The sequence below is a fragment of the Molothrus ater genome, chromosome 4, assembly GCF_012460135.2.
Source record: "Molothrus ater isolate BHLD 08-10-18 breed brown headed cowbird chromosome 4, BPBGC_Mater_1.1, whole genome shotgun sequence".
NCBI classification, from domain to species: domain Eukaryota; kingdom Metazoa; phylum Chordata; class Aves; order Passeriformes; family Icteridae; genus Molothrus; species Molothrus ater.
This window is the reverse complement of record NC_050481.2, coordinates 26,256,788-26,270,199: the sequence shown is the minus strand read 5'-3', so window position 1 is coordinate 26,270,199 and position 13,412 is coordinate 26,256,788. Positions and strand designations below refer to the sequence as shown.

Here is a 13,412-nt window from a genome sequence, read left to right as displayed (position 1 = left end):
ACTAACAAGCTAAATAAAACTCTGTTATTCTTAAGTTCTAGCATAAAGAGCCAAATGCAGACATGCTTTCTGATGCTTGTCTCAAAGCTGTGCCCCCCCCATCAACTATTTTCTTTCAAATGACAGCCTAATGGGGATGAAGAAAACTAAGGGATGCTATTTGCATGGGAGCAGGTTGGAGCTCATGATAAAATATTACAGCACTTCCTCTTTTAGCATCTTGTTAATTCTAAAGATTTTCTTTGAAATGTTGTTCCTTGAGGCAGTTATTATTTTTGCTGTAAAGCTGCTGCTTAAGAAACTCTGCTTCTTGATAAGGTAACATTCATTTTAGAAGGTATAGAAGTGGTTCCAAAAAGAAAACTTTTTCCTAAAACTTGGAGGTATCCCTTATAGGAATTTTATTTATCCTTTTGGGTTACTTGGCCAGTTTTTTGTGAGTTTGAGACTTCCCCAGTAGTTGCTCCCTATTTTAGAGCAATTTAGTATGCTTTTCAGACCTAGGTGTTGGCAGGATGGCCAGATATAAGCATTGCTGCCTGGTTGCTGAAGGCCTTCTACTAGGCAGTTTGTGGTCATCTTCTGGTTTTGATATGGGGATGTTTTGGATTTGACAAAATATCAAATGGATATTTTATCAAAAGGATCATAAGGACAACATGAAGCTGAAAGGAACCACTTTGGGTGGTGAATTATATTTGAATTGAGGACAGGAACTTGGCAGAAGAACCTGTGCACTTCTGGGGAGTTCCTTTTACAGCCAGTAGCAGAGGATGATTAGGCTGGTGGTCCTCTGTATCTGTCACTTCTCTGGCCAGTCAGATTGGCAAGGGACTGAGGGACTTTTGTCTTTTTCATCAATAGAGTTGCTAATTTCTTTTAGAATATAGAAGAAAGAGATTGCAAAGGTACTATAAAGGAAAGCACTTACCTTCTTACACATCACTCATCAGATGATATATAGCACCTTTAATTATCAATGTAAACAAACTTTTGGCTGCAGTATGCACTCTGCTTGAAATAATCTTGATGAGCCATCAGAAGTGGTAGATCAATATGCCTTACAATCCATTTAAAACTACCAGGAAGGAACACAACTTTCTCCTGCAAGCTGTAGCTATAATTGTTTTGCTTAATAGGTTAATATGAGAACATGAGCACCACTTGACTTTTTAGGTTCTTATGTTATTGTTCATCTGTACTTCAGATACTCTTTGATCTTTAAAGCTTGGATGACATTAAATATCTGAAAGTAAAATCTTTCACTTATGTCACTAGGCACTAGGTTAGGTATTTGTGGGGAAGAGAAGGAAATAACTAAGGTAGTTTGCTCTCAGTTAATGCATAATTCTAATAATGTTTCAACTGCACAGGATGTAAAATTTACCAGGTTTTGCTGATTGCTGCCTCAGTGGCTGCTATATGTAACAGAATGGTGAGAAGTGGGGTCTTGACTTAGTAGATGAATGTTAGGTACATGCATTCCAAAACATAAGCAGTTGGGTTCAGTTTTTTTTCTCTACTGTCACTAAAGTGTTCTGTCATATGCTTAACTTTAGTAGTAGACAGAAGGAATAGAAGAGTGTGTGTATGTTAAGAAAAAGACTTGTGAAAGCTGAAATACTATTCTGGTATAGTTTTGAGTAAGGCTGTTGCTTTTGTAGATACTCTGAAAGGGTATTTTTAGTTGTAGGAAGCATCAGAGAAGTTCTGGTCTGGCTGATGGGTTAAACATGCCCTTAGAGATGCAGAGATCACGATATGATTGGTAGGAGGGAGAAAAAGCATCAAAAATCACCACTTGTTTTCTTGGGTGTCTATTGTTTGCATGTGTTGTGTATGGATAGTTATCATACACTTGTTGATCAGGAATTTAGAGAATGTCAACTAATGACAGTGGATTTCAGAAACACTGCTGAGGGATAAATTTAGAAACGCTTCTCAGCTATTTCAGTTTTATTTGTATGAATCTCTTATTTGGGATCTGAACTTTTACTTCTCTTTTTCAGTGGTTGGAGCAGCACCCAGAAAATCAGTGAGATTTACGTGCTGACCATGTTAAATGTCTTCTCTGGGTGGGATGAGGCTGGAAGGATCAAAACATAATCACTTTACTTTCCAGGCTCTTTAGTTTAGATTGTCCTGTAAGCAGGTGGCATGTTCTTAAGCAAGTCCTGTTGTGTATGGTTTGGGAGACTGGCAGCTCCAGCTGCCATCATGGTGAATTAATTGCACACAAAGCGTGGCAAACTGGCAACCTGCAGTTGGCATCCAGAGACTTGAGGGGGTAGCAGTGTTGAACTTCTCTTGCAGGAACCGCTAAAATAGGAGAGAATCACAATTTACTGGTAGATGGGGAGCAATTTGTACATGGTAATACTATTTTTGTCATAGGAGCTGAACAGAGTAAGAAAAATAGGTACATCACAGCTATGGTGAGTAAGTGGTTTCACAGAACTTTAGAGATGGGGAAATGGCCTTTATTTTTACAGCAAGATGTCTTTGCTAGAGATGAACTTCATTCTTTGCTCCTTGTAGAAAAACTTGTTATAAAACATATCACCTGGTTTTAGCTTGCAAAACTTTTATGAATTAGCAAATGCAGCCTGAAATAAATCCTGAGTAATAATGACTCTTTCTATTTGTTCCTGTTTAAAAACCATCTATACAGATTTGTTTTTAAAGTAGCTAAAGGACAAACACAAGTTCATTTGTCATCTGTTCTGTGTGTAGTGTACCATAACTAAGAATCGAATCCAGGGATATATTTCTCAATTATCTGAAATTTCAGACATTTAGTGGGTATTACAATGGCTATATAAATGCATTTTTGACTTGATGGAATATTCATTTAGATCTAATGAAATTTAATGGAGCTATCTATTGAGTAGATTTTCTAGATGAATCTAAATTAATTTATGCCCTACAAAGTTGAATTCTGTAGTACCCTAGTACCCTTCTGATTTTTTTTTCCCATCACCTGAACTGACAGGATTTGTCTGATGGGTTGTCATTATATGACAACCCATATTAATATCTATTAATATCTGTAGCAATCCTATGGTCAAAATCAGGATGTTTTGCATAGAAATCTCTAAGCAGTAAAATTCAATGTTGCTGCAAATATGGAGCAAATTTGGATGTTGCTCCAAATATGGATTAATTCTGATAACTGATAAAGCAAGGGATGTCATGATCATTAAAGTCTGTGGATCTTGTCCTTTATAAAAACCCCAAGCCTAAGTTGGTACTAGTTCTTAAACTGATATGAGATTTATCAAGTAGGAGTTGGCTTGAATTATTTCACAATAATTTGCCATTTGACTGTGTTTCTGAGTAGACTTGAATGATGATGGAATTGAAATACTTAAAAATGCCTTTTCTGAGAATATTTTGTTCACTGTTGCATTACTAGTTATGAAGGCCCTCAGTATCTGTTTTGGGTTTTTTTTTTGCAGATGATTCAGCTCTAGAAGAAAGATTTGTCTTCACAGATTCCTTTGAAAGCACAATGGATGCATTTTAGAGTTCTACAGAAGTCATCTAGGAACAAGAACATTGGACTTTGAGGAATAACAGAGTTCAGAGAGCCCAGAAATTGGTTACTAATAAAGCCTCCTTGGCCATACAGCTTGGAAATGAATACCATTGAGACAGCAAAGCTTGAAGAGCACATGGAGGGTCAGCCAAATGAGACTTCTAATGGCTACTCACGACCTACTCTCTCAGTCAATGAAGAGAACCAAAATGGCACTAGCAAACCAAAGGGCTTGTCTAATGGCTTGCGAAAAACAGCCAAGAAGTATCCTGATTACATCCAGATTGCTATGCCTGCTGAATCTAGGAACAAATTCCCTCTGGAATGGTGGAAAACAGGCATTGCGTTTGTCTACGCTCTCTTCAACTTGATCTTAACAACTGTCATGATCACTGTGGTCCATGAGAGAGTACCTCCAAAGGAGCTAAGCCCTCCCTTGCCTGACAAATTTTTTGATTACATTGATCGTGTGAAGTGGGCTTTTTCTGTATCAGAAATAAATGGAATGATACTACTTGGATTATGGATATTCCAGTGGTTGTTTCTTAGATACAAGTAAGTTAGCAATATTTTTTTTCTCTGCTGTATGTTTACATTGCTCATTTTGGAAAGAAGTCATACAGTAAAATACTTTACAATATTGTAAAATAGGGCTGGCAGGAAAATAACAAAGGGATGGCTTATTTACCAAATGTTCTAGTGTCTATGCCAAATATGGAAATACAGGTTTTCTGATTACTGAAATGTTTCTGAATTTTGAATTTCTGACACCTATGTTGTACTAGTCAAGTTAATTCTGAGATTGGGCTTTTCAAAGTGTGTTTACTGAAGTGGGGATGTTTAAACTGGGGAAATTATGTTGGTTTAAGAAAACCTCATCCAAATTTGAGGAAGAACCCACTGTCCTCTACAGCTAAATAGAAGTTTTCTCCTGTGTCTTTCTTAAACTACATATATGTAAGTCAAGAATGGGGTTATAGTATGGGACTAAAAAGAAAAGGTCACTGAGTTGAGGAAAACTGCCTGGCCACACCTGTAAGTTAGACTGAGGCTATCTTAAATTGGTGGGAGCTTCACAGTATAAGGAGCTAACAAAACTAAAAGTGGACGAGGGATATTTTAATATTTGATTCAGAGAAGTGTGTGATGAAGAGCTGGGGTGGAGCTGCTCTTTCATTCTAAGGATTCAGCTATCTAATGTAACTGTTGAATATCCTGCATGTAAACTTTGTACTCAATCTGTTTCCCCCTTTGCTTACTTTCAGATCAATAGTGGGACGCAGGTTCTTTTTTATAATAGGAACTTTGTATCTGTACCGCTGTATTACCATGTACGTTACCACCTTACCTGTGCCTGGAATGCATTTTCAGTGTGCACCTAAGGTAAGAGTCTTTGCCTCTTGCTTCTTGCCTTAGTCCCTGCATCAGTCCTGATGGCTCCTTAGATCAAATAGAAGATAATGTTTCAGGTATTACTAAATAACACAAATTACTTTCAGTTGATGTCTCCAGAAACATAGGTAGTGATAAACCCAAAATTGTGTGATAACAGAGCCTCAAATTGTTGATGGATTTAGCTGCTCCCTTTCAGAACATCTTAGGTTGAAATAGTGCTGCTACTAAACAATCAGTTTGCTTCTGAGGCTCAAGCTAATCACTCTTAATACTGTAGCAATATCTTTTTCTTATGTGGTAGGATACTCAAGGTCAATACTGTAATTCATAGCCTGATATGCAAGCTTTTGTTGCTGTATCCCTGTAAAAACCCACACTGTTACGTGCTTTGCCTAGTTTCTCACACTATTTGGTCAAGAGCTAGTACAATACCTGAAGTCAGCTGCCTGTCTTGGTTTCCAACCTGCAAAATGGATAGGAATGTGACTTAAACAAGTTCAGCTGTGTAAATGAACTGATACATACAGAAACATGGATGTACTAATAGTTTTACAAAAATATTTTAAAAATTTAATTACACTGGAATTAAATGGTGACATAAAGGAGTTGTTACTCCCACTCTAGGTTACTAATAAAAAGTTGTAGACTTAAAATTCCTTGGAACAAACTCTGTTGTGTTAGCTGCACTGAAAAAAGTATTGCCAGTTTAGTGGGGGAATAAATTTGTCACCTCTTGGATAAGATTTCTAGTCTTGAGTTACAGCATCATGGCTGTTGTCTTGTACATTGAGACAACTTGGGGATATAGTGGATGAAATAATTCTCTTGCAAATCAGTGTCTTTTTGAAAATGCTTTATTTAACTGCCACTATCGTAAAGATTTAATGGTTTTGTTCTAGCAGCTTGGGGAATGACTATGTAATAGACTGTATTGAGGAGTGAGAAGAGGTAATCAAAGGAAAATGCAAATGTCTCTGCTGAAAGTGCATTTTGCTAGCATGAAACCAGGATTAATTACTTGAACTTTGGAAAGACAGTTGATGGTCATTCTTCTGGATTTTTTTAATATATGAATAGTTTTCTGATTGTGGAAAACAGTTATCTGTTTTTCTTGGATTTTTTTTTCTAGAATTAATTTAAAACTGCCTAGTATCTATAAGAAATCAAAAGCTGGTCCTGATACATGCTTTAAAAATGTACATCCTCCAAATAGGAGTTAAGTCCTGAATGAGTTTGTAATTAAATCTAAAATGGAGTGGGTTTGAGGGTTTTACTCAGTAGAAATACTGGTCAGCTCTGGACAGAATTACAGAATTTGTATGCAAGGTTGTTACTGGTTTTTAATGGATTTCATTGATTATATCAACTGCTGTGATGAGAGATCTGACCTTACAAATTTTTAATGTTTACCTTTTCAGTATATTCTGCATTTCATTCTCATACAATGCATATTTTAAAATAGCCTGGGAAAGTATAGATGGAATATAGACTGAATATAGATTGAAAGTATAGACGGAATGCTAGTGTTACGAAACTGATCTTTATCACCTGTCAACTTGGAAATGCATGCTTATTTGTTTAAGAATATGTGAAAGAAACCTGAAGAAAACTAAGATAATTTATCCTTTTATCCCTGTCTCCCTGACTCTACATGTGTTTGGGCAAGAAGTTTTGAGTCACTTATGATACTTCTTTCTGGTGTTCTAGTTGAACGGAGACTCTCAGGCAAAGGTTCAGAGAATCCTGCGATTGATTTCTGGTGGTGGTCTATCCATAACTGGATCCCACATCCTGTGTGGAGACTTCCTGTTTAGTGGACACACTGTAGTATTAACGCTGGTCTATCTGTTCATCAAAGAGTGTAAGTGATTGTACTTCAATGCACTTTCTTGTTCATATTCATTGTACGAGGAAAACGAATGACAAAAGTATGTGTAAAACTACTGCCCTCCAAAAGTTATGTGTGAGTTGTACACAGACTGTATTTATATGGGTTTGAGACACAAATTGAGTGGAAATGGAACTGTGGCTCTGTAATAAAATCATAAAATGGTTAAGGTTGGAACAGACCATTGTAGGTTATCTAGCCCAAACTTTCTGCTCAAGCAGACTTCCATCAAGCACATTGCACAGGATTGTGTCCAGACAGTTCTTGAATATTTCCGGTGAGGAGACTTCACATTGATGAGGTTTCCTCTCACACTTCTCCAGTCTAGGCAGGCCTATTGTCCTCTGTTGTTACTCATAAGAGAGGTGCTCCACCTTCCTAATCATCCTCATAGCCCTCCACTGGACCTGCTCCACATCTGTCTTGTACTAGGCAGCCTGGAACTCCAGATGTGCCTCACCAGGCTGAGTAGAGGGTCAGGACTACCCCCATCAACCTGCTGGCAGTGATCTTACTAATACAGCCCAGACTACTCTACCCTTTTTAGCCATGAGGGTGTGGCTCATGGGCAGCTTGGCCACCAGGACCCCCAGGTACTTCTTAGCAGAGCTGCTTTCCAGCACGTTGGCCCCACCCAGTAGTGGTGCACTTCTGTCCCACGTGCAGGACCCTGAACCTGCCCTTGCTGAGTTTCAAAAGGTTCTGCCCATGCCCATCCCTCCAGTGTGTGAGATCTTCTGAAGGGCAGCACAACACCACTCAACTGAGCTTTGTATTCTCAGCCAACTTGCTGAGGATGAACTCTATCCCTTCATCTAAGTTGTTGATGAGTAAGTTAAATGATATTGGGCCCAGTATGAAGCTTTGGGTTGAGGGACTGTGCCACTGATTAAAAACCCTCCAAGCCCTGCCATTCAGCCAGTTCAGTCCACCCTCACTGATTGTTCAGCCTTGAATGTGATAGACTCCAAATCACAGATTTGAGATATTCTTCTTTGAATAGTGATTTAAGATGCTGATTATAGTCTGATGATTCTTAGACTTAGGTCTAAGAATCATCGTTGTTGGCCTTGTTTTGTCTCCTATGTTGTATTTTAATGCTACTCACATACTCAGTTGTACCAGGAAAGATGAAGACAACCCAATATTTCTGGGCTATTTCTGGGCTATCCTGTACTTTATAATATAAAGGGGTTGGTGCAATTTTATCATACAAATTTTTGTAATAAGCTCTTTGACTGCTGCCTAATTGTTAGGCATATATTTCACTGAAATTGTGCTCTATAAGTAAGAAATGCATAGCTTTCCTTTTTTTACCTCCCATATAACAATCAAAATGTTATCTGAACCAGGGCATAAGCCCTATAATTGCTGTGAATTAGAGGCTGCTTGGGGTGGTCTTTTTTGCTCTTTCAGTAACATGTCTTTGGTATAAGATGCATTCTGAGATTTTATGTCTGGCTTAGCGGAATTTTTGCTCTGCTCATCTCTTCTTCCATACTCTCCCATTTTTTCACTTATTCTCTGCACACCACATTTTTTCACCAGAATAGTTATTCATATTTTTAGCCTTGGTATGTCTGACTTTCTCAATGCTGTTTTCATCAACTTCTTGAGATTACTTGGCTTCTTATCTTAAAAAAAAAAAAAAAATCAGTAGATGGAGATCTGTCTGCAGGGTTTTGGGGAGAGTTAAGAGAATATTTTTGACACTTGCACCGAAAAGTGGCACTGCAGTTATTGTTTTGCACAGGCCTCTGAGAGCCTACTGGGTAGGCTTGTTGAGATCAGTAACTTTTCTGCTGGTATTGTGTGAAAGTAAAGACTGACCCCACAAGGCAAGAGGTGCCAAAACCTCCCACTGTGAGTGAAATGAAGCCAGTTAGCCTGTCAGAAGTTATGAATGATCATGAATGATCACTCAGGGCATTTTTCAATAGGGAAAGAAGTACAGGAGACCTTTTCCGCTGAGGTGGCTGAAATGCATTTTGAATAGCTTCGCTCCCATTTGTTAAATCTTTCATTAAAGGGTGTAAGTTCACATACTGCCCTTTTCTGTACAGTGCATTTTGTTTCATAGAAGTGAGGCTTCATGCAAATTAATTAAAATCTAAGAATTAAAATGAATGTCTTTCTATTTAATTTGTGATCTCTGCTCAGGTTATATCAATTCTAGAGACTTGAGTTTACTCTAAAACAGATTGTGAAAGAAAGATTAAATACAACCAAGTTAAATAACCAAAGTGTATGTTTTACCTCAATTTTGTCTCTTCCTCTGCACCCTAAATCCTAGAAATTATTTAACTGGAAAACTTAATTTGACTAGAAAATGGGTGGCAGTATTGTCTAGATAACCCATCTTGTGCTCACTTTAAAAAGTAAGAACACCGCAGTAAGTTTGTGTAATTCATTATGTAGACTCATACAAATCAAAACAGGGGATCTGTACCAGTGTGATATGAGTTATGTTTTCAAAGTTAGCAGCCTTAAATGAATTTTCTTATCTTTTCCCCTTGCTTTTGTGGATTGCTAGAATAACAGATGACTTTTTGCTGTGTTTTTCCCCATCACCTCCCTGTCTCACAGACTCACCACGTCATTTCTGGTGGTATCACTTAATCTGCTGGCTGATGAGTGCTGCTGGCATCATTTGTATCCTGGTTGCTCATGAGCACTATACTGTAGATGTCATCATTGCCTACTATATCACCACGCGGCTCTTCTGGTGGTACCACTCCATGGCTAATGAAAAGGTGAGTGGCCTTCACAATCCATGTGTAGCCTGCATTTGTTAAAATTGCCTGAAGGTTAAAGTAAGTTCTTCATCTCAGAATAAAAAGATGTTCCATACTGAAGTTTAATCAGAATGGGCAACGAATTTTGCTTCATTGTTATTTAAGTAAATAATATTAATTTGTCTTTAAAATATTTTTTTGAGTTTTTGAGGTTTTAATGCTAATCTTTTTTGAGCTAATGAGGTTTTAATGTAGTTGATGTATAGAATACCCCTTCTTTGTCTCAGGCTTATGAATAAACAGTAGTTGAGCAATAAAATTTCTGGATAACTGAAATTACCTAGACAGTCTCAAGCTGCATCAAGGGAAATATAGGTTGGATATTAGGAAAAAGTTTGTCACACAAAGGGTGATAAAGTACTGGAATGGTCTGCCCGGGTAGGTGGTGGAGTCACCATCCCTGGATGTGTTTAAAAAAGACTGGATGTGGCACTCAGTGCCATGGTTTAGTTGAGGTGCCAGGGAACAGGTTGGACTCGATCTTGAAGGTCTCTTCGAGCCTTGTGATTATGTGATTCCTACAATTCTAATGACAATTCTTCTGTAAATGTCGTTAAAGGTACACAGTTCAGAAGGTTGTTGCTGCTGTTGTTTCAACAACACTTTCAAGTAGAAGCATACCTCTTCAGCCCATTTAGTCTAATTCTCAACTATTACTTATCAGTGGAAAGATGACATGCCTGAAAGCACTCATACTGAAAAGTCCTGAGTGCTTTGTTGCCCCAAATTTTCCACTGCAAAGCATCTCTTTGTGGTAAAGATGCTCAGTTTGTAGTATGTATTTGGACTCTAGTGTCTGTCTCAATTCTGTGTTTTTAGGCTAAATACTCAGAGTCTTTGCAGAAATGCATGCACATGCATTGCATTTTTGCTGTTGTCTTGACTCAGTGTAATTGATTATAAGCCTTTAAACTGACAGTTGCCTTTTCCTCTTTGCATGCTTGTGCCAATACAGACTTTAAAGGTGTCTTCGCAGACGAATTTTCTCTCTCGAGCATGGTGGTATCCAATATTTTATTTCTTCGAGAAGAATGTGCAAGGCTCTGTTCCTTGCAGCTTTTCCTGGCCAATATCTTGGCCTCCCAGCTGCTTCAAATCTTCATGCAAAAAGTATTCACGGGTTCAGAAGACAGGAGAGGACAATGAAAAATCTACCTGAAGAAAAGAAGGAAAGCATCTGCTCTGTTTTTTTTCATTTTTGATTTTTTTTTTACCAAAACATTAATGCTGTAACCAAAGTTCTTAAGAAGACTGTAACTGAAGAAGTGGACCAAGCTTCTGTGCAATTGATGGAAAGACAATTGTAGACACATATATTGCATTTCAGATGTTTTCTTCTCATCCAGCTGTACAGACCTATTCTACTCTTCAGTGCTAATGAAATGCACCACTGATGGGATTTTTTTTATTAAAGAAAAAAATGGAGCAGGATTGTGCTTTATTAATGAGGTAGAGGTGCCAAAGACCACAGTAACACTTCCATTACTATCACTCATCCACAGAAGCACCCAAAAGTCTCCTCTTCAGAGCTCTGGAGTGCGTAAGGGCAAAAACATGCTAATATGTAAAGGCACGATATTGGCATACTGAGGTGTATAAAAAAATAACACAATTGTGGGAAGCGGTTTGTTGCATTATTCTTGCTAATGAAGGTAAGGCCTTTGTGTGACTGGTACAGCTGGAAGCAAGTCTGGCTTTTTTACACACTATGGGTATGAATATCTTAGGACCCTAAAATACTACTTACCACCGTTAACTCCCATGTATTCTACTATATACCAATTTTTACATTTTTATTAGTAATTTTATATTTAAATAGTTGTGTTACCTGATGAATTTGAAAATTAGAAACAGCTGCTAGCATCTGAGCTCAAGGAGCCTAAAATTTTATTTTTAGTAAGAGACACAGTTTCAACATCTGAATCTTGAATTACAGCTGGCCTTGTGTATATAGCTCTACAGTGCCTGTCAGTGTATATAGATGCAGATATACACAAAAGCACATACCTTAAACAAAATTACTTACTGGGAAGAGTAATCCTAGAGTTCTTGATGCAGGCAGAAGTTGTACAGCTCTCACCTGCTTGAGGAAAGCAAGGCCAGGTCCAAAATGGGGCTACATTTAAAATAAACATTTTAATTTTAGTAGCAATCTCTTGCTGAAGCTATGTAGCAGGTTTGCTTGGGAGCCATAGTTCTCCATTGAATTTCTTTGTCTTTTACCTCTTGACACGTTTCTGTGACTTACTTTAAAAAAGCAACCAAACAAAAAAGTGCTAAGATAAAATATCTACAACAGCAGCATTTCTTCAATTATAACATAAAATAATTTCATATTAAATGACACTGTGGTAGACCTCAAAAATAGATTACCTTTTTTCCCAGGGCTGCAGTCCAGCTAAAATGGCTATCTAAACAAGTTGGCTGAGAATGGGGAAAACTACCATGGGGTGAACATGTAACAAAACCACAGATTAACAGCTGCCTGTTTCTTGTTGGTTTATGTTGTTTTGTATTGTTGTGAAAACAAAGTAGAAAATTAGCACACCATGTTTGGCCATTTATATTCTGTATTAATTTCTGCAGTTAACTCAATATTTTCAGATACTCACTAAAACCTAATGAAAAGATAAAACTGCATTGTTTTGAGGTGATACTAATATAAACAAAATGCTGCATATTTTAAGAATGTCTTGAACTGTGACAAGTGTGAACACCATTTAAATAATGACAACTTGTTTTTAAAAAGTCCAGAGTTAAAGTTATAAAATGAAATAGAGTATTCAAATATAATAATTTTCAGTTAAGGGGATCTTTTCTCTGAGTTGTACATGAGAATATTTTTGTGCATTATCAAAATAATACAATAAAAAGTGTTCCTTTCAATACATTTTTGGAAAAACTTAGTTAAGAAAGAAATTCTGCTGCGGTTTGGTTGTATTATTTAAAATGAGTTTAGCAGACTCTGATAATGTGCCCCTGAAGTTCTGTGTATGTGGGCATATCTGTGCTTTCATTTGCTTGCTTCTAGCAGACCTTGAACAGCTACAAAGCCAGTATCAAAAAACTTTCGAAAATCCTTTTTCTCTGTGATATAAATGAATCTGTTCAACACCAGTCAGTAGATCTCCTGAGATACTTGTTATATCAGTACTACTTCATAGATCATCATTTTTAAAGCTAAAATCTAAGCTTTGCGATAAGTTAAATATGGTCATGTTAATCCACTTGTAGTAATACTATCTTTTAGGAGTTATGAATGGATTTCATTAGTAGTCACTGTGCCTTGAAAGTGGCATGATGAAAAGCATTATCTAAGGAACTTAAGCAGTGGTTTTCATCTGGTGGCTGAAAAATAAACACTTTGACAGTGGGATTTCTGTAATAGATCTGCAAAGCAGGCTTTCTTCATGCAGGATGAGGTGTTTGGGGTTTTCTACACTAATTCCTATTTCTGAAGGAAAAAAATGTGAAAGTGATGAAATAGAACCAAGTAAAGACTCTGCTTTCATTGGGCTGCTGAATTTGATAGAGACTTCTATTGTAATACAACAGGAAAGTTTAAGTAGCAGCTCTAGCTCAAAATACTTGATTCCTATTCTGGCTCAGTCATCCCTTAAGTACTTAGTATTTACCCATTGCAAGAAAGCTCTCAAAGGGGTATGTGTGTGTTTAATTAACAGAAAGCCCCAGTTTTCTATCCTCTCAATAGCTTTTAAGTGCTTTTACCAACTTGGATGGTATAGCTGTATTTAATGACTCTTTAGACCTATATGTAAGGTGATAAAATGGGGTA

At 37.3% G+C, this 13,412-nt stretch overlaps 1 protein-coding gene across 1 annotated transcript in view; it reads left to right on the top strand.

Moving 5' to 3' along the window:
* Window positions 1-12,506, top strand: part of SGMS2 (sphingomyelin synthase 2) — a 30,911-nt gene extending 18,405 nt beyond the window's left edge. The window contains exons 2-6 of the mRNA XM_036383155.1: window positions 3,459-4,093; window positions 4,804-4,921; window positions 6,641-6,794; window positions 9,408-9,574; window positions 10,572-12,506. Coding sequence (XP_036239048.1) covers window positions 3,639-4,093; window positions 4,804-4,921; window positions 6,641-6,794; window positions 9,408-9,574; window positions 10,572-10,775 — 1,098 coding nt within the window. The 5' untranslated portion in view covers window positions 3,459-3,638 and the 3' untranslated portion in view covers window positions 10,776-12,506. The remainder of the gene's footprint in view (window positions 1-3,458; window positions 4,094-4,803; window positions 4,922-6,640; window positions 6,795-9,407; window positions 9,575-10,571) is intronic.
* Window positions 12,507-13,412: the final 906 nt, after the last annotated feature.